The sequence below is a fragment of the Rattus norvegicus genome, chromosome 4 (genome assembly GCF_036323735.1).
Source record: "Rattus norvegicus strain BN/NHsdMcwi chromosome 4, GRCr8, whole genome shotgun sequence".
NCBI classification, from domain to species: domain Eukaryota; kingdom Metazoa; phylum Chordata; class Mammalia; order Rodentia; family Muridae; genus Rattus; species Rattus norvegicus.
In genome coordinates, this window is record NC_086022.1 from 149,747,029 (window position 1) to 149,767,723 (window position 20,695).

Genomic DNA, 20,695 nt, shown 5'->3' on the forward strand with positions numbered 1-20,695 from the left:
AGGCTGCTCTTCTTTGTAAGTTATTACCATAACTAAAGTTAACTTTTATTAAAATCAGGAACATAATGGAATGGAGTCCTTCAAGTTTCTCAGATGTTTGGACCCAAAGGGTCCCAAGGTTTTTTTTTTTTTTTTTTTTTTTTTTTTGGTTCTTTTTTTCGGAGCTGGGGACCGAACCCAGGGCCTTGTGCTTCCTAGGTAAGCGCTCTACCACTGAGCTAAATCCCCAGCCCCGGGTCCCAAGGTTTTAAGTAACAGACAGTTGAGTGTAACCCACAGTGCCTGGAGCAGTTAAGCTTTTCATTGACCAAAAGAGGCCAATGAGGAAAAACAGTTTGGATTTTCTAAAATCTTCTGTCCCGAGTCACAGAAATATTTAAAAAAATACTCATGACATTAACAGGCAGAAACCCCAGCACTCAGAGGCTAAGGCAGGAAGACCATCCTGTACTACACAGCAGTAACTGTCTCAAAAAAACAAGCCAGGAGGGGCTGGATGGGGCTCAGAGCATTTGCCTGGCAAGTGAGGGCCCATGGTCTGACCAGCACTAGAACCCGCTGTGGTGGAGCAAGTCTGTCATCCCAGCACACGGAAGGGGACAGGAGGACAGAGTTTGAGGTCATCCTTGGCTATATAGCAAGTTCGAGGCTGGCCAGTGATATATGATGCCCTCTTATATAAAAATATAAAAATGCTGTCAGGACAACAGAATGCTGACATGGCCCTCCTTATATTTCCTGATTTCATCGCATCGGCTCAGACAGGATCAGAATTCACCATCTTCTGCTTTTATTATAAAGCAAATCCCAGATATCATATTATTTCACCCATAAATATTTTAGCATGTCCCTCTGAAAGAACAAGATTAAAAAGACAAACAAGTCCAAATAACACTATTTTACAACTAAAAGCATCGAAACATTTCTTCTAGCATGAAGCCCATCTCAACCAGCCACAGGCACAACACAGGTCAACGGCCTGACTCACTCAAGCAAACAAAAGCACCCCATGTCAGCCTTGCCAAGATACACCAGCAGGAGCACAGAATCCATTACTGCTTTAGTCAGAGACACAAAGCCACATGCTGAGTTGTGGGAGATCAGATGCTCCAAGGGGCACACACTGGGCTGTGAGACTCTAGAGTGTGTTCCACCAGCTCCAGGGCAGTCTTACACCCAAAGAGCGCCAAGCATAGGGTGAAAAGTCTCTGTGTTTGGGAGCTGCCTCTGTGCCATCTCCTTGTGTGTCTCCCTTTCTAGCTCAGGAGGCAGGGTGGCCACGCCTGAGCAGCCAGCACAGAAGACACCCAATGTGAGGCACAGAGAGCCAGGGCAGGCATTTACCTGATGACCAAGTGCTGGAGGAGTGAAGGGAAAGGAGGCTCCCACACCTTTCCTCTTCAACAGAGCTACTGTGGCAGGCAGGAAGAGAGGAGCGGAGGCTAGGAAAGTAACAGGGTGAGAAAGTTCTGCACAGCCTGGGCGACACCCAGGACCCCAGACACACAGACTGCAAGGCAGAAAACCTCCCGGACAGCAGAGGTCACATGGGAGACAAAAGGACAGCAGCAGCCCTTGGCCTAGGAGCATCTGGATCAAGGACTTTAAGGTGGGAAATGAAGGACTACTCTGCTCTCCCCTGAAAGAGTAGCCGGGAAAAGAGATCAAACAGTCTCAACACAGCATGCCACCGAGACTCCAGAGCCCCAGGGAGAGGGAAGACTCAATGAGCTTCCAGAAAGAACACACACGATGGAATCAGAATAGCGTTGAACTTCAGCGGTAGTCCTCAAAATGAGAGTAACTGCAGCGATTACTTCAAGATTCTGTCTCTGTCTCTCTCTGTCTCTGTCTCTCTGTCTCTCTCTCTCTCTCTCTTCCTGACACAGGATCCTGCTATGAAGAAAAGGATGACCTTGAAATTCTGAGTTCCTGAGTGCTGGGATTATGAGTATGCACCACCAGACCCAGAGACCTGAAGGGTTCCGAGGGAGATTATTTTTATTCTCTACCTGACCTGAATATCAACCACAGGTGAGAGTACAGAAAAGAGGTTTCAAGTACACTCTCCAAATTCATTGTTTTTCAGAAATCAGCTCATCAAAAGGACGATATGCACCAAGAGAGTGAAGGGCAAAGCCAGGTTCCTGCAGGGCAGATGAAAACACTCGCTGGGCAGGGGAGGAGAAACACATCATGTGCCTCATGTCAGTGTCAAACTTTCAATAATGACTTGGCTCAAACTGCAAGCAGGAAAGGAGAACTGAGGCAGGAGGGAGATCACGGTGGGCAGGCCTGGCAGGCAGAGGCAGAGGGGAGGATATAACTGTGGTTCAAGCACTGCCTTCGATTGCCCATGGGAAGCTGGCAGCTGGAGCAGAGGGGCAGAGGAATGGTAACCTAAATTCAGGAGACAGCAGGGAAAACAGAAACACCTTACTAAGAGAAGGAACAAGTGTCTGTGAAAGGGGGGTGATGAGAAGGGAGCACCCCACTCAGCTGTTTCTGCAGTGCTTTGCAGGGGTGACTTAAATTTAGAAACGTGAGGGCAAAACCCCACACAGGAGCTATTTGGGAACTGAGAGGCGAGGCCAAGCCCCGCACCTCAGGTGGTGATTCATCAGAGGTTCAGGTCGCACTGCAGTCAGGAGGGTCTAGGGTACGACAGTGTCAGGTGTGTGGCGAAGGGTCAGAACTGCACCGTTACAGAGAGATGCAGATGGAAAGCTTTGTATTTCAGCCTACAGAACTGAGGCCATTTTGTCCAGCAGGTGCTGCCCAAGCGCCTGTTCCCAAAGGTCTTACCAGCAGTAAAAAGGCCTTTGGTGCTCTGCCTGATGCTGGAAGGTCTGACGATTGAAGAGACCGCTGCAAAACACAAGAACAAAAAGAATAACGAGAGAAGCCCGGACGGATGCTGGTCATCTTAGAGATCTTAAAACTCCAAAACTAGTTATTATTTCCAGCTACTCAACAGGACTAGTGGAGGGTTGCTGGCCTTGTGGGGCAGTGACTGTGAAAAGAGCATCGGAACAGGGGGGTGGGGGTTCGGTGGAGGCCGGCTGTGGCCAGGCCCAGCTGTGTGAGCACCGGCAAAGGCTGGGGCTGCTGTGCACTTGGCCACCTTAAAACAAGAAGGGAGTGGGGTGAAGGTCATCTACCCTCGAATGTCATCTTAGGAATTTAAAGCTGCTCATGTCTTCTTGTTTGCAGTTCTAAGATGCAGAAAAGTGTAAAGAGACAGTTGTCTTTCATCTAGAAGTGTTCATAGTAAAAGTAAATGAAGACAATATTTATTCTAAGATACAGGGCAGCGGCAACCCCCTGATGGCCTGTCCTGGTCCCGGGGAGCATGCTCAAGAAACGTGGTGTAAGCTCCTGAGAGAGGGCGGGCTGAGCCGCTCTCCAGACTCCTTACTGCAAACTGCACTTCCAATCAACAAGTATTTTACTGAGACACAAAGGGAGAATGAATCTGTTTGAGAGACAGAGTCATTTCAGTTTCCTAGTTATGTCTCCCCTATTGTCCTTTGCTACTTAAGAGAGAGGTGGGTCTCTCAAGTTTTAAGGTTGCGATCTTTTTGTTGTTGTTTTTAGAGACAGAGCCTTGCCTTGCTAATTAACCTAGGTTGGCCCTGAACTCACTATGTAGCCCAAGCTGGTTCTGAACTAGTGGCAAATCTCCTGCCCCAGCCTCCTGAGTGCTGAGATTGCAGGTTGGATCTTTTGATAAATATTAAGGAGGTCCTGGGTTGAGTGCAGAGAAACTGGGCCTGAGAGCCCTCAGAGAGGGTAGCTGTCTGGACACAGCCTGGAACCAGTCAGAGAGAAGTTGGAGATGTCAGCAAAGCCTGAAAAATACCATCAGTCTCTTTTCTTCTCAGACCTCCACAAAGGACAGACACATCTTTCAAACAACATCTAAAAGTTTTCCTGAAACCAGCAGCAGGTGTGCTTCGGCCAATGGGTGGTTTTCCCACTGCTCCCTTCAAGCAACTGAGGTTTGGAAAACCCCGAACAGTTCATGCCTTTCTTCTCCCCAGACGCAATCTCTCTCTTGATCTCGTTAGGCAAGAAGGAAGAAATAATGTGTCTGAATGACACAAAGGCTGCTTTCACCCACAGTCAGCCCTTGCTCAACATCAAACCCGTGGACACACCTACCTAGTCGTACCACGTCACCACAGTCGGGGTCCTGAGCCACTTGCAGTAAAGTCTCTTCCACATCCCTGTTTCTCCCAGGAGGGTCCATGATGTGATTGATATGCTGCTGTAACGTTCTAGGCAATGTCATTAGCTGAGTGAACTGTCCTTCTGGGCTTTTATCTATCTGGGAAAAAGAGAGACAGAGATGACGTCTTTGCAAGTGCTCTGAAGTCTAGATACAGTCGGACACATGGCTTCTATTTAAAAACCACACAAAGAAGAGTCTCGTATTATGCAGGACCCCTGTGCATACATTTGTAATTAAATAAGGTTTTCCTTCCTCTGACATAAGCACCGCACCTGCCCCAGGTGGCAGGGGAAACTGAGTATTTACATGGTCAGGATTATAGGTCACTTCAGAAGGGACAGCTTTGATTCTAGAATATTCTATTTCTACACGAGGAAAGAAGTCTTTTAAACATTTTTTAAACATTACTTTATGCATTGGTGTTTTGAATGAATATATGTTTGTGTACCACATATGTGCTTAGAGCCCAGAATTGGGTGTCATATCTCCTGGAATTACAGCTACAGTTTTGAGCCACCATGTGGGTGCTGGGAACTGAATCCAGGTCTTCTGCAAAAATAGCTCTTAACCACTGAGCCACCTCTTTGGTGGGTCAGTTTCCGACTTGCAGTTTACGATGTCTTACTTGTCATTGGCCAGCAGCTAACGGAGGTGGGGCTGCACCGAAGCCCAGGTCCAACCCAGAAACTCAGGTTCCCTTCCCACTCTGACTGTCGTGTGATGACACATGCAACAACTCTATCTGAATTTGTGCTCCTGCTCTGGGTGCCTCTTCTATGCAATGCTGCAATTCACAAATGACTTAAGGACACACTAAGGACAAAGGACAGTCTTACTCCTAGTCCTCCAGAACACAGAAGGTGAGTGAATTAGTAACTGATCGACATAACTTAGTTACGTATGCCTGAGCTACTCAGGAGATTCCATTTCTCAAGCTGTTTAAGGACAAAGACATAAATAAAACTATGTATTGCCTGGAGACTCATTCAAAAGCTAACCCCACTGCTGAGACCAGACTAGCTCCCTAATACAGTGCATTTTGCTTCAAGGAACTAAAATATAAAAAACGTGGAAGCTATGCATGAGTGCAGCTGCCTGCTCCAGGCAGAAGCAACAGCGGCCCCTCACCAGGAGGAGAGAACCAGCTCCACAGAGTCATGTGAGACTATGCAAGCACTGTGTAAGTTCAGGGCCATCCTAGTCTACACAGTGAGTTTCAGGCCAGCCAGGGCTACATAGTGAGACCCTGTCTCCAAACAATAACAACGAATAAGAACGGTCTCGTGATGAGGGCATTCGTCTAACCTGTTCTCCCGATAGGTTGCTTCAGTGCCCTCTGAGAGCTGCTCTCAGGCATGGACAGATAGCTACCTGTATCCACTAATCAGGAGATACAGACCCAGCCTCCTGCCCTGCCTGAGCTGGGAGAACTCTGAAGCGCCCTTGGGGGCAGGCATGCCTGACCTAAAGACTGGCACTAGGAGGGTTCCAGCGAGCAACTCCAGAGGCATGTTAGATCTGCCACTGTAGAAGGGTAAGCTGGGGCTCTGAGCTCTCTCTCCCACTGGCCAAAGCAGTAGAAAAAAGTAAAACCACATCCTAGGAGGGAGAAATCAGTGCTCTCTCTGCACTGAGAGGATGGAGGAGTGTGGTGGACATTCTGTGTACCTTGATTAGTCTGCAATGCTCAGACACTCGGTCATTTTAAAGATGCAGTTAACATTTTGATCAGGTGAATATAAATACAGCTAATTATACCCATCATGGTAGGGAAGGCTCAAGAACCTGCTGAAATACAAGAGAAAGGCACAAGGTCCCTTAAGGAAGGTAATCTGCCCCTTGACTCAAAGCTTCACAGATCCATGAACTAATAAAGCTGGCCCCTCTCCTACCCACCTCCATCCCCCTAACCAAGCCAACTCTCTAGAGAGCCCCAGCAAAGGAAAGTACTGATGGCCCTAGTCATGTCCCCAGGAAGTCTGGCCAAGATCTGAATGAGTCCTAGTGGGTTACAGCACAGGTCTGCAAACCCTACCGAGCTGAAATCCCGAGCCAGGCATCTGCAGCACTAGTTGTGGTGGCTCATCTGAGAGTGGCTCAGTGGAGCCATGGGTGTGATCTGGGGCCATGTGCCTGGGGAGCAATGAACTGTTCTTCACTTCTGCTAGGAAGGGGAAGGGGGGTCAAAATCAGCTCAGCATCAACAATAGTCAGCCAGCTTCCTTTAAAGCCCAGCATTTGGGAAGCAGAGGCAGGCAGATCTCAGAATGAGGCCAGCCTGATCTAAAGAGTGAATTCTAAGGCGCTACACAGAGAAACCCTGTCTCAAAAATTAAAAAAAAAAACCAAACAAACAAAAGAAATGAACAAACAAAAGAAACAACAGTTAAACCTTGGGGTTTGCCTCAGGGTTGGGTTCCTGTTTACAACCCTGTGATGAGACACTGAAAGGAAACCTGGGTATTCCATATGCGCATTTGTCTAAGATACCAAATGCAGGACGTTTTACTTGTTTTTTAATTATATTTAGGTATTTATGGGCATGGGTGCACATACCATGACGGACACTCACTCGGAGGCCAGAGACAACTTGTGGAGTCAGTTCTCTCTTTCCACCACATGGGATCCTGGGGCTTAAACCTTGGCTGTCAGGCTTGGCAGATGTCCTTACCCACTGAGCCATCACACCAGTCCAATCAATTAAATACCATTAATGTCACCTGTTGAGCAATATGGGGTCTAATGAACTGAATGGAAGTTCTCATAAGGCCTGGCATTGCCTTAACTCCTGGGCACTACCTCAAGGAGTCTAAGCTAACGTACCACCGGAACCTTTGGCACACTATTTACAATAGCCAGGAAACACAACTAGTTTTGTTCACCAACAGACGAGTGGAGGAAGAAAGTGTGGTACATACAGGGTTGGAATGTAGGCCCAGCAGGCAAAAGCCCCAGGTTTGAGCTCTAGCCCTATATAAACAGGGCATGGTGGTACGAGCCTCAATTCTGGAGCTCCAGAGAACTCAGGGTCATCCTTGGCTACATAGGGACTTGAAGAACAGCCTGGGCTGCCACTGACTGTCTAAAACAATAAAAGTGAAAAGAAAATGTAGCTCAGATATTCAACAGAATCTTAAAGGAAAATGAAACCATGGTGACTGCAGAAATGTGGACTTCGAGGCAACCTTATTGCTGGGAAGGAAGTGGGAGAGGACAGGGGATGGAATGCATGTGATAAGAAGCAGAATGGTGACTGACTAGTGAACAAAACCAGGAATGGTCAGAGCAGGGCACACGGGTAAAAATGCCAATGAAGCTTGTTACTCCACCATAAAAATTAGTAACAGTAAACAAAGACCATTCCTGCCACCAGCCTGTAATTCCACCTTCCTGGAATTCAAGGTTTCTAGGGCACTGGAGAGAGTTCAAAACCATCCTAGGCAATTTAAAAAGACTCTGTCTCAAAATAAGGTCAGAGAGGGCTAGAGGCGGTTCAGGGGCAGGAGACTTGTCTATTCAGTATGAGAAACAGGTTCAACTACTCCTATTTCAGAAAACATAAGTAAATACCAGCTCTTCCCCTGGGAGTAGGGACAAGGGTCCGTGCACAGCTCACCTCCAGTTGGCCCTGATGCATCTTATACACCATCTGAGGGTCCTTCTGTAATATGCTCTCATAGAGCTCTCGGAAATGGACTACGTTGGGCTTCACGATGTTCAACACTTTGGCTTTCTCTTCTCCAATCACCATTCGGAAGTCACCTAAGTTGATACAACCATAGAAGTCAGTCTTCCTCGAGGAATTCTCACCCTGACGTGTGAACAGGGGTTGCTCGCCTGTGCAGCATAGCAGGATCCCTCAGCATGAAGGCGCTTTCCGGCTCTGAAACGGCCATTGTGGTACACTGAAGCACAAAGCCCTGTGTTAGCTGCAGTCTAGTGATCTCACATAAGGCCACTGCCTGGCCATGAGAGTTTTATTTGTTTTCCAGTATGGTAAGCTCTGCGCTGACACACATTATGAAAACCCTGCCTGTGGCGGTTGTTGACTGTTACTCTAGGTTCCCAGCACTCTGTGGAGGTTCACAACCAGCCACCTGTAACTCTGACGCCACCTTCTGGCCTCTGAGGGCATCGCATGCACTTGATGTGAAGACACATACAGAAGCAAAATACTTATTCACATAAACTATGCCTTTAAAAATTCAAGTGGAGAGAAATGAAGGATGTAGCTCTTGCTACAGGATAAACTGGATAAAAAACAATTCCTTCTCAGAGCAACTTCTATTTTGTGTACCTTTGGCTTTTTGATCAGGGGCCTCCTATAAGCCTAGGTTGGCCTAGAACTTGCTATGTAGCCCAAGCTGTCGGTCCTCCTGCTCTGCTGGGTTCTAAGCACATAACACCAAACCCAGGGCAGCAGCTTCTGCTGCAGATGACAGGTGATCCCCCTGCCCCTGAGGATGATGAGCCAAATCTAGAGGGGAGACCAGTAACATGGAGTGTTGGAGTAAGGAAGAGGCTGGTGGGGGTGGGGATGGTATGGGCTGCAGGGGTGGAGCATTTTCCTGCTGGCACAGGCCCTGGGGTTACATCCTGATGCTCCCAGGAAGGAACGGGTAGAGCTCCCGGATGAAGTCAGGAGGCTGATGTGCTGAAGCCCTCAGAGGGCACAGACAGACACACGGTTGCTGAGGCCGCCCCTGGGAACAGAATGGTGAGAGAACCCATCACTCAATAGAGGTCACTTTTGGGCGTAAAGAGAGTACTGTGGGTAATTATATCAGAAGATATGTTACCTTTGCCAATTCTTTTCTCTGGGGTTGGGGGGGGGGGTTCCAAGAAGCTATGTATGGCCTACTGGAATTTCCTTGAGCAAACTGCTGACTTGTTGGGGGAAAAGTAAATTTACAAGGCTGCCTGCAATAGAATGTGTGTGGAGAGATTCCTCCCGGGTTTGTACTGGGGTGTAGTCTCTAATGTGAGGAAAGAGGGTGAAATTATCTGCAGTGCCCGGCCGGAAGAGAGTCCTCAATCCCCATGGAGTGCACACAACAACAAAAGGCACAAGGACTGGGTCGTGTGCCTGGGATTCCCCAGGGTGCACGTTATCATGCCACATGCAACATTAAAAAATGATGATGATGATGATGATGATGATGATGATGATATGAGAGGAAAGAAAAATGAAAGAAAGACAATCTGCTTACTGGGCCGAGGAAACAGTTCAGCATTGAAGTGTAAGGCCAGCTTGTATCCTTACTTCCCTCTCTGTAGGTCCTGCAAACTCAAGTTCTTATGTCTGAGGCAGTAACTTTTAACAGAAGGGCTGTACTTGACCAAACTGTAGAAGCGCGCTAACTCAAACCCTCCCACAAAGTGATGGTTGAGATTAAAGACCTCAGAAAACACTCTGGTCTCTGAGAACAAGGGCTGGGCTTCTTTGGCTCTGGACCTCTGGCAACTTGTGGGCCCTTCTCAGGGGGCAGGCAGGACACATCGACAGCCACCTGCTGAGCCGAATTCTCCCACTGCAGCAACAGCAGCTCAACCACCCAAAACGTGGACTCCCCTCTTCAGAACAGAATGAGTCAAACGGGTACAGCATGTCACAGCTAATGGCTAGGACGTTTTCTTACCTTCAGAAATCCCTCTGCAGTTGAACAGGTACTGAGAGGAACTGACCACTGCCTTTTATTTTGTATCTCTGCTAATGGTTTTAACTCTCGGCTGTTCTACAGAAAAGAGCTGCCAGGATGAGCCACAGAGGGGAAATTTGTCCTGGAAACCCTGTGTACTGGCCAGCTCTGTGAGTCAGGCGTGTTGAACAGTGAGGAACAGGAGTGCTGCACAGTACAGAGTCTGGCTTTCAGGAGAGGAAATGCCTCGTGATGATTTGAGTCAAGTTAATTAACCTTCCTGAGGTAGAAAGTTCTCAAGTTGTAGCCTGGGTTACACAGTGAAGCTATACTACCTCAAAACAAACACACAATCTCCATATGTACTGACTAGTTTATGCCAATTTGACACAAGCTAGGATCATCTGAGACAATCTCAATTGAGAAAATGCCTCCATAAGATCCAGCTGGAGGACATTTTCTTCATTAGTGATTGATAGGGGGTGGCTCCACCCACTGTAGGTGGTGCCACTCCTGGGCTGGTGGTCCTGGGTTCTATAAGAAAGCAGGCTGAAGAGTCATGAGGAGCAAGCCAATAAGCAGCACCCCTCCATGGTCTCTGCATCAGTTCCGGCCTAGTTTGAGTTCCTGTCCTGATGTCCTGAGATGAACCGTGATGTGGAAGTGTAAGTGAAATAAATGCTTTCCTCTCCAACTTGCTTTTGGTCATGGTGTTTCATCGCAACAATGGTAAGCCTAGGATACCACCTGAGCCAGTTTCCTTTTCTGTAAAATGCTTTAAGCACACCGGCCTCAGTTGCTTTCAGGATTAAGCTGGTGGACAGATGAGAGAATGTTTGCTAAGCAGTGAGCAGATACTATTGGTAGGAAGAGACAGTGGGTAGACAAAGCCTTTGGTCTAAATTAATAGCTGATGGTTACCTTTGTCCTTTTAAACTAACCACAGGGGTTGGGGATTTAGCTCAGTGGTAGAGCGTTTGCCTAGCAAGCACAAGGCCCTGGGTTCGGTCCCCAGCTCCGGAAAAAAAAAAAAAAAAAACAAAACAAAACAACTAACCACAGTACCGATGTCATTTCAGTACAATGAATATTTTAGGTGGCTACTAAGTACTAGAGGCCACGCGACCCTGGAGACATCCAGACCCTATCCTGTGTAGCAGCATGTGACGGTTTCAGCGCAGGTTGGTATGTATGTAGCTCAAACTGGATCTGCTATGGCAGAAACAACACATCCACTTTTCTAACAAGTTTATGAACTCACATGCCAGACACTTAAGGTGACGACTCAATGTTTTAGTATACATCCTATTCTACCCTGTGCCATTAACAGTCACCCCCACCACCTCCCATCACCTCACATTCCTGCCTTGGGCAGAGGCTGACAGGCTGTCTCTACAGTTACCTAACTGGCTCCCCAGCTCAGGGAGCCCTGAAATTGTGCATCAATTCATTTGTGCATCATCCCTGCCTCTTCACTATCCTTCAGGATCAAACCCAGGCGCTTAAGCACACTAGGCACGCACTACCCCACAAAACTGTATCCCCATCAGCCCTGCTCATGCGCAGCCACCCCTATGGTCTTACACTACGTTAGCGAAATGTTTCAGCATTCACTATGTCCATAGCACGGAATGGTCCTTATGAGGTTCATGGTGTTCATGGACTCGGGTCTACTGAGAGGATTTTATCTACCCATTTCAGTTGATGGATACTGGGTTGTCTCAACTCTTCAGCTGGTCATTATCAGCGATGCTATGGCATTCTTAGGGAAGTATCGGGTAGATGGGTTTCATTTATCTCGCAGGGTTGCTGAAGTATTTAGTACTCGGAGGAAGTGCATTCTGTGCCATTTTACATCCCCACTGGCAACCAGGAGGGCTCAACTTCTCCACTCACTAGACTCTCCTGCCTCCTTTCTGCACTCTGCAGGCCAACAGCAGTGGCTGGCTCTGCTGGCCATCCCCTCATGCTGATGGTGAGACCTGTCTGCCTGCTGGGCCTTCATACTTCCTCCCCAAAGACATGCCCATTCCGAGGTTCTGTCAGCTTTTTAGTGGGGGTGATTTCTGCTAGGGTGCTAAGGGCACTGGTCTATCCTCAGACATGGCACGTCTCACTGTCCTTTCACCGCTTGCTTCTGCAAGTGGTCACAGGTTTCTTTTAATAGAAATAGCTAAAGCAGTGTTTTCAGGAGGTGGCCCAAATGCTACTCTGGCATTGAAAGCAGCCCGTTCTCTTTCATACCAGCACCAGACAGACTTGTCATCCCTTAGACCTAAAGGGCTTCGAATACGAGGCCCATCAACCCCATGATCTACATGCTCGCCTGATTGTGCCCAACACTTTCTGTCCGCAGCATGTGTGTAGGACTCAACTCCAGCCTGGAGACATACCCCAGGTAGTCAGTGGCTTTCTGCCCTTTCCTACGCAGTACTATATACAAGTGGACTTGGAGGGATTATCAATAAAGGTGATAAGGAGAGCCGAGCTAAGTGTCGGCCACTGATTGGTAGACACAATAGTGCCTCAGCCTCAGGAAGTCTGTATCGCCCATATAAACAGCACTCAGTGTTTGTGTATCAGCTATCAATGAGATAGCCAGTGTAGCCCTGTCTCATCTCGTTGGAATTGTCTTTACAATATACATATTTCTGTTTTACAAATAAAGTGGAGGGAGGACTTTGAAAGGGTTAAGCACCCACAGAAAGGCTATCAGTTACTAGATGAGGTGTGTCAGATTGGTAATTTCTGAGCCTCAGCTCTACCATCTGTAGAATGGGTCGACAACACAACGCCCAAATGAAGAGTCATTGTTAGATGAGTTATCCCATCTGGAATTACTGGAGTTATTCCTGTTGAATTCTGTTTTCCGCTACCATAAGGCACAGGCTTCAGGCACACGAGATGATCCCCCTGCCCTTTGGCTGTTTCACACACTGGTATGCTTCTTTTGTAAAGATTTATTTTGTGTGTGTGCATGCTTAAGTGTAGGTGTCTTTGGCATCAAGAAGAGGGCATTGGGCCCCTGAAGTTGGAGTTATAGGCAGTTATGTATTCTGGGACTTGAACTCAGGTCCTTTACGGAAGTGGGAGGAGCTGAGCTGTCTCTCTGACCCTATACAGCAGGACTCTATCCCCAGCTTTTTAAGGCAGGGATGCTGAACAGCCCAATGACTGCTACACTGGAATCCATGCTGGAAACTTGTCATCTCAGCACTGTGAACCTACACGAGAAAGCTGAAGGTGTCTGTCATTCACTGGAGTCTCTGCTGTCACTTCGCAGAACTACTTCAGGCTTGGTAGCTCTCCCCTCTACCTACCCCTTCCTCACCTCACATGTATGTGACTGCAGCCAGCAAGGTGGTCCTCTCTGCCACATCAAGTGCACAGGCTTACTGCTATTCCTGCTAATACTGCTGAGCTTACCTTTGCCAGTAAGTACTGGTAGGAACCTGTCCAACCACAGTGTCCTGTCCCCCGCCCCCAGGAAACACATTAAACTCCACAGCTTTCAACTTGGAAGACTTTTAAATGGGGCAATTTAAATGCTGGAACATTCTGAAAACTTGGGAGATTTGGGTATTTGCCAAAGGGATATAGAAACTGAGGTTCAAGGACTTTGGGTTCTCAGAAGCCCAGGAAACACAGCCCTTCAGCACACTGCCCCAGGCAGATCACGGTGAGGTCTCACCGTACAGCTGGATCTTCCCTCCTCCCACAAGCTCCAGAAAGAAAACAGGGTCGGGGACGTTCAATGTTCTCTTAAGAAACTGAGGGGCCAGGAACGGAGATGCCCGCCTATAATCCTAGGAGGCAGAGGCAGGTGGTGTCCAAGTTGAAGGTACCAGCTCATGCCCAGAGCTCCACTACTGAGTAAGTTCAAGGCCTGCTGATCCTACAGGAGACACTGTCCCAAGACAGAGTATCCTTCTAAAAGGTCAGGACCTGGAGGTCAGTGCTAGGTCAGTGCTGAGTAACATGCAGCAGGCACGGGGCCCTGGGCTCTACTCCCAGGAGCAAAAACAGAAAAAGAAAGAAAAGAGGAGTAAGTAAGCAGTCCGTAAATAGGTAAAAGCTGTTACATAATTTGATAAACCCCAGTCAAGGTTCAACATTTAAAGACTCCTGGGATCCACCCAGCATGATGGTGATATTCTTTCTATGGGACAGTGGAGTGACTGTACACAGATAGGAGTCTTGCATCAGCCACTGTCAGCCAGGCACAGAGGTCTGGGCCCCTTTTCTTTGCAGCACAAAGCTTGGAGGGGAAAATGGGCTGATCAGAGGCTCCCAGGCCCTATCAGTGTGGTGTACAGGGAGACCACCCGGCCTCTGTGTCCTCTTGGGGCGGGACGCTGCGAGGTAAGGCGAGAGACAGCCAAGATGGAGCAGAGCCCACTTCCTCTCTCTCCAGCTGCAGTTACAGCTGTCCGTCCAGTGATGGACGAGTCTTAGGAAGAAGGCTGGAGACCCAGGCCTCCAAGTCCCTCACAGCACTACATTTCCACAAAACCTTATCTGCCCTGGGCTTCAGACATGTACCTCTGCTGTGCATTAAACACTGGGAGACAGGGGATTACTTAAGGGAGTTGTTTTCAAGCCCCCTTTTCTTTGTGTGGCTGTGGGGACTGAACCCAGGGACTTTCTTGTGCGAGTCAAGTGCTCTGCTACTGGCTATACGCTCAGTCCTCAAACTAAACAAACTACATCTAATTTATGTAGTGTGTGTGTGTCTCTGTGTATGTCTGTGTGTGTATATGTGTGTCTCTGTGTGTGTATGTGTGTGTCTGTGTATGTGTGCACTGCGTGAGACGCTCGTGTGAACACAGGTCAGAGAACAACTCATCAGAATTGGCTCTCTCTTTTCACCATGTGGGTCTCAGATCATCAAGCTCTGTCTGTGGCAGACATCCTTGCCCACCGAGCCACCTGCTGGCTGTGAACAACTTTTCTAAAGCATCATTTTTGCCAATAAGATCTGTGTATGCATGCGGTGCTGGGAGGGCACTGGAGCATGCTGGGTAAGGGCTCTACCGTTCCCTGTGAGGTAAAGCTTGCAAAGAACTTTACTATGCTCAAATAGCCAACGACTGTGACAGCCCCATGCAGCTAAGGTGAGACAGGACTCTGCCCTCTGGACTTTACTGGGGACCTGGGGGAGCTTCCCCAAGATGGAGACACACTGAAAGGAAAAGTGAGTGTGCATTTAGACAAATAGCACACAGAGAAATCAATGGAGGAGACGAAGAGCCTTTAGTTTAAGTGCAGGAAGCAGTGGTCTCGAGGACCGGCCTGGTACAGTGAAGTGCGGTGTGAGAGTCCTAGGTGGTGACTAAGCTGAGGATGGTGTGAGAAGCAGCAGGTCATGTACATAAACGTCACACGTGCAGACATCACATGAGGCAGAGAAAGAACACTGCTGGCATGAAGAGAATCTTCTTGCTCACCGGAAACACAAACTGGAATGTGTGCCCTACCAGGGATATGGTGGTACAAACACATTTCCGAGGAGTCGGGGGTGGGGCACTATGGTACACACAGAGAACACCAGTGGGCTGTACTTCTCAAACTGGGATCCCTGGAGGAGTGCCAGCTGTCCATGAACTGGTTAGAAATACTTGTGCTGGGCACACCCCAAACGTATGAACAGCTGTCCGGGTCTGAGGCTGATACCGTAAGCTCTCTGGAAGTCTCCCTGGGGATGGTGGGGTACAAACCGTACAAACCTGAGTAGGAGAGCCCAGCAATCTCTATGAATAGGTCTTCCTCAGAGAAGCTTTCGGGTAGCATGAGGCAGGCGGTGGTCACCGCACTCTTCAGGTTTTTATCCAGGGCAGCTCTAAGAACTGTGCTCTCATTCATCGATACAATCTTCACCTGGAAAAAGCAGACCATTAGGAAGCAGCATTGCAGAAGCAGGCAGTGCTCACTCACTCACTGTCCCGTTCTGCCGACCATCAATGATAAGCCCAGTGACACGAAGCCATTATGACTCTAACGAGAGACCCCAGCGTCTCCTGCTGAATGTCAAAGTCAGAGAAATTGTGACACGGAAACAAAATCATTGTGAGGGAAACGAAATTAATGTTCTTATTTAAAAAAGTTGTTTCAAACAAAATAAATAAATAAACTGTTTCATGTGCATGAGTGTTTTGCCTGCATGTAAGCTCATGCAGCACATGAATGCTGGGCCTGCAGACGCCAAGAGGTTGTCTGATGCCCTTGGACTGGAGCTACAGTAGTTTCCGAGACCCCAAATGGTTGCTGGGAATAGAACCCAGGTCCCTGAACAGCCAGAGCTCTTAATCGCAGATCCCCCAATACATACACTTTATACACACACACACACACACACACACACACACACACACACATATATTTTTTTAAGGAAACTCACCATAGGCTCTGGAAAGGAACAAATGACCTGGGAGAATTACACTTCAACCTTTTATCACTTCATTGTTCTTTTACCGACTGTGAGAGCAGAAGAGGGTGTTTTACTATTTAGAATTTACTCTCTTGGGGTTGGGGAATTAGCTCAGCGGTAGAGCGCTTGCCTAGCAAGCGTAAAGCCCTGGGTTCGGTCCCCAGCTCCGGAAAATAGAAAAGGAAAAAAAAAAAAAAGAATTTACTCTCTTTTGGACCTTACGTAACCTGGGTAGTTCATGTCCATTTTACTATTGTTAGACACATAGACTTATACTTGACTAAGTAAAGAGAAACAAAAATCAGCTATAAAGGAACAACCACAGGCCTGAGAGATAGTTCAGAAGTTTAGAACACTTGCTGTTCTTCGGAGGTCCTGGATTCAATCCTACCACCCATTCCAGGCAGCTCGCAGTTGCTGTAACTCTAGCTCCAAGAGGTCTGACTCCCTCTTCTGGCCGCCACAGGCTGACATGCACATGGACACAATAAAGGGAGATACTGATGAGACCAGGTTTTGAAACTGTCTGGAGTGACTGGGGCCAATCACTGAGTTCTCAGGAGGCCAAGTCCAGATCCAAATCCATCCCAAGAGCTGTCCCAAAGGTTAGTATGATCAAGTCCACAGACCACTGCGCTTGCTTAATGAAAGGGCCTTTTCCTTCTGATGCAGCAGGAGCTACTCTCTGACTTCAAGCGATGCCACACGGCACGCAGTCTGCTCTGAGACGCACGGTTTCCAGGTCTGCACCATGGATAAGAGGTTAACAGGATCTTTTAAGTCCCCAGCTTCATCACTTCCCAACTCCATGATAACAGGATAATACTTAGTGGTAAGATGGCCCTAACTGGAATCGACACATCTGCTGGCCGACTCCAGCCTCTGGGTTTCTTGTGCAGAGCAGGGCCTTCTCTGGTTTTACCTCTTTAGGTTTTTTTCTCCCCACAGCATTAATGGCAGTTTATCTTCATGTTCTGCTTAAGTGGGCCTAGGAGAGCCCTGAATATAAGCCAAACCATCTACCTTAAAGACAGGGTCTCACTGTGTAACCTTGGCTGGCCTGGAACTTGCTATGTAGACCAGGGTGGCTTCAAACTCAGAGATCCTCTGCCTCCTGTGGACTAGCTTAAAGGCAGGTGGCACCATACTTGACTCTTTAATATTGAGAATATGGTCTTGGAGCCTGGGCTAGCCTTGAACTTGTGGTGGTATGCCCCCGCTGTCCCTTAAGTGCTGAGGTTACAGGAATGTGCTACCTCTTATAAATAGTGGGACTATTTATAACGTACCCTCATACACCGCAGGTGAGGCAAAGCCATTTGATTTAACAGACCTCTTCCGCCCCCACGGTGAGAACATAATAGTCCATAATTAGGCCATTCAATGAGTTTAGTATTATTGCATTCATGGAGTAAAAGGAAACAACAGTGTAGGACAGCCCAAGGCTGAGTGATGAAGATCAGCAAAACTGAGGGTGAAGCCTATGCTAGGAAACCAAGTCCCATTGCGTCTGGACTTTTCCTCATGGGTTCAGTCAGGGAAGCACTTCTCATCTTGATAGGACTAAGGATGGATCAAACGCAAGTCTTCCCCATCCAGGCACCTTGTCCCTTAGTTATACCCTCCAAGCCTCCATTTTAAGGTTCTAAAATAACTCCTATCACCATTCCCTAGCTCTGTGTGTGTGTGTGTGTGTGTGTGTGTGTGTGTGTGTGTGTGTGTGTGTGTGTACACATGCCACAGTGCATATGTGGAGATCAGAGGACAACTTGAGGAAGTATGTTCTCTCCCTTTCACTACGTAGGTTCCAGGAATCAAACGTGTTCATTATTCACTGAGCCATCTCACCAGCCTTTTCCCCTAGCTCTCTCAGACCTTGTATTCCACACGAAATCCCGGATCCTAGAAGAGAACATGAGCCAACAGCCCAGGTCCAGTGAGCTCCTGACTTGTCCCACGATGCCTCTCAACATCCATATTTCCATTCTCGCAGTCAGTGCTCTTAACCTCTGAGCCATCTCTCCAGCCCCTCTCCCAGATCCTTCTTAATAGTGTCGCACCTCCTTTGTGTACATTTCTGTGGCTTTTACAGAGGAGCTATTTTGGGATGTGAATAGCTCAAACCTGCAAAGAGGCGAGGAACCCTGGGCGTCCTTTCTTGGTTAACAAAATACCACTTGTTCTCCGAGAAGGCCGCTCTGCTTGCGCTGTCGGAGAGCAGCCTGCTTGCTATTTGAGGTTAGGCGAGTGAGAATAAAAGCATCCTTACTCAAGGGGAAAATGTGCGGATCTGGTTCTCCGGCGAAAGGTGAACCAGGACCTCATCTCCGTAGCATTGCTATTTGTTGCTCAGAGTGAAAAGCAGTGAGTGGTTGGGGCCCCGCCAGAGAGGCCTGGGAAAAGGAGAGAGTCCTCACGCTCGTGAATAGCTATTTGTACCTACTGGGAACGCCGATCTGGGCTGCACACACAGCATTGGCAATCCAACTGCACAGAGGAAGGGCGATGCTTGAAGGGTCTTTCAAAGGGGAGATTTGTGAGTACCGTTCAAGCCAGGAAAAGGAGTTACATGAGGGACTCCAGTGTAACATAGTGACAGCAGAGACTGCCTGAAGTGCAGAGTGAACTTTTAGTCTCAAGGAACCCAGACCTGCATGGTCCTGTGACACTCAGCTCCCACCTGAACATTCCCATCTCAACACCAAGGCAGGGACTGCTCTAAGCTGTCGCTGCTGGGAGCCACAAGGGCTGGAGCCTGGTCTACCTGCTGGACTGCGGGCTTTTAGGACAACTGATGTGGGGATCTTCATTTTTATTCCTTCAGCATACAGAGAGGAAACTTGGCTGCCTTCTGAGTCATTAAATGAGCTGCTCAATCTTTGCATTTCAAAGGCGAAGTGCCCAAAAGCTGGCTCACAGTCGTGCAGAGCCAAAACTTGTAACCAGTCTCCCAATTCCTAGTTCATTGGGACTTTTCTGTCCTCCGAATATTAATAAAGTTACAGCATGGCAAAATCACCTAAGGGTGAACATACTTGAAAAAAAAAAAAACAGTTTTATGCTTTACACAGATGAATCATATAGCACGTCGATTTTTTCTAAATAAAAATGTCATTTTAGTTACTTTATATTTTTTAGGAGAATGCTCATTGTTTAACCCTCCCTGGCTGGCTTAAATGCTAGGTAGACTAGGCTAGCCCAGAATTCAGAGTTCTACCTGAATCCTGAGAGCTGGGATTAAAAGCTTGTACTTCCATGCCTAGCTCCATTAAATACTTCAAATTCCATGATTCTGGAAAAATATCTGTTGTAGGGTTTGTGATTTAGCTCAATGTTAGCTTTCTGGGTTCCATGCCCTGTACTATGCATGGGTGTACACACACACACACACACACACACACACACACACACACACACACACACACAGAGAGAGAGAGAGAGAGAGAGAGAGAGAGAGAGAGAAAGAGAGAGACAGAGACTGAGACTTAGAAACTTAAAGCTGTCCAGGAAATAAAAATAGGTATCTTTTTCAACCATGACAGGAAAATATAATATAAAATTTTTTATTTATTTATTTTTTTGTTTTTTTATGAAACAGGGTCTTACTATGTAGACTTGGCTGTCCTAGAACTCAGAGATCCACCTGCCCCCACCTCCTGAGAAGTGGGTTAAGGGCATGCACCACCATGCCAAGCAAAAGTGTAATAGAAGTTTAATTTATAGCCAACTCTTTCTAGAAATGTTCATGTTTCCAAATCCTTCATATTTCTTTTGAACACTTGATAGTGGGTGAGAAATCCCCTTTCAATTTGTAAGCCGCAGACACTCTAGAAGCTTTAGCTGATGTGATCTGACAACATGATGTCTTTTAAAACAAAGACAAGGGGTTCACATATTTCAGAATTCTTTTTTAAGACACTTGCTCACTTTTCTTGTAGAAGATGCCGCCTCTGTTCAAGTGTCACAAGTGTTTGCTGCCACCTACAGGTGAAAAGTTTGACTGTGGATGCTAATGGGAAGAGAGGTAGGCAGATTTATTCCCACAGGAAGGAGTGAGAGCCAAGGGAGGGAGGAGAGGGTGCTTGAGTACCATTATCAATGATTTACTTCAAAATACTTATTTATTTTTAATGTATGAGTAAGTTTTACATCCATTAGGAACACATACCATATGTGCATAATGCCCAAAGAAACCAGAAGATGTCAGACCCTTGGGAAGTACAGTTACAGACAGTGTGGCCTCCAAGCCCAGGACACACGCTGAGCACAAAGGAGGCTCTAGGTTTAATCTCCAGCATAACAAACAACTCAGAGGCCATGTGTTCACTCTGTGATTCCATAGCATTTTTGCTTTTTAAAAGCTAATTAAAAAAAAAGAAACGAAAAGCTTAAAGT

General features: G+C 47.5%; 1 protein-coding gene across 6 annotated transcripts in view; it reads right to left on the reverse strand.

The window, feature by feature from the left end:
* Positions 1 to 20,695, reverse strand: part of Tamm41 (TAM41 mitochondrial translocator assembly and maintenance homolog) — a 33,173-nt gene that overhangs the window by 3,813 nt on the left and 8,665 nt on the right. For 2 of the 6 annotated variants that reach the window (XM_063286305.1, XM_039107861.2), the window contains 4 exons: positions 15,600 to 15,750; positions 7,851 to 7,996; positions 4,165 to 4,330; positions 2,171 to 2,868 (listed from right to left, as the gene is read on the reverse strand). In XM_063286305.1, coding sequence (XP_063142375.1) covers positions 2,690 to 2,868; positions 4,165 to 4,330; positions 7,851 to 7,996; positions 15,600 to 15,750 — 642 coding nt within the window. In that variant the 3' untranslated portion in view covers positions 2,171 to 2,689. The other 4 variants (XM_039107859.2, NM_001108642.1, XR_005503260.2 and 1 more) reach the window with 4 other exon arrangements.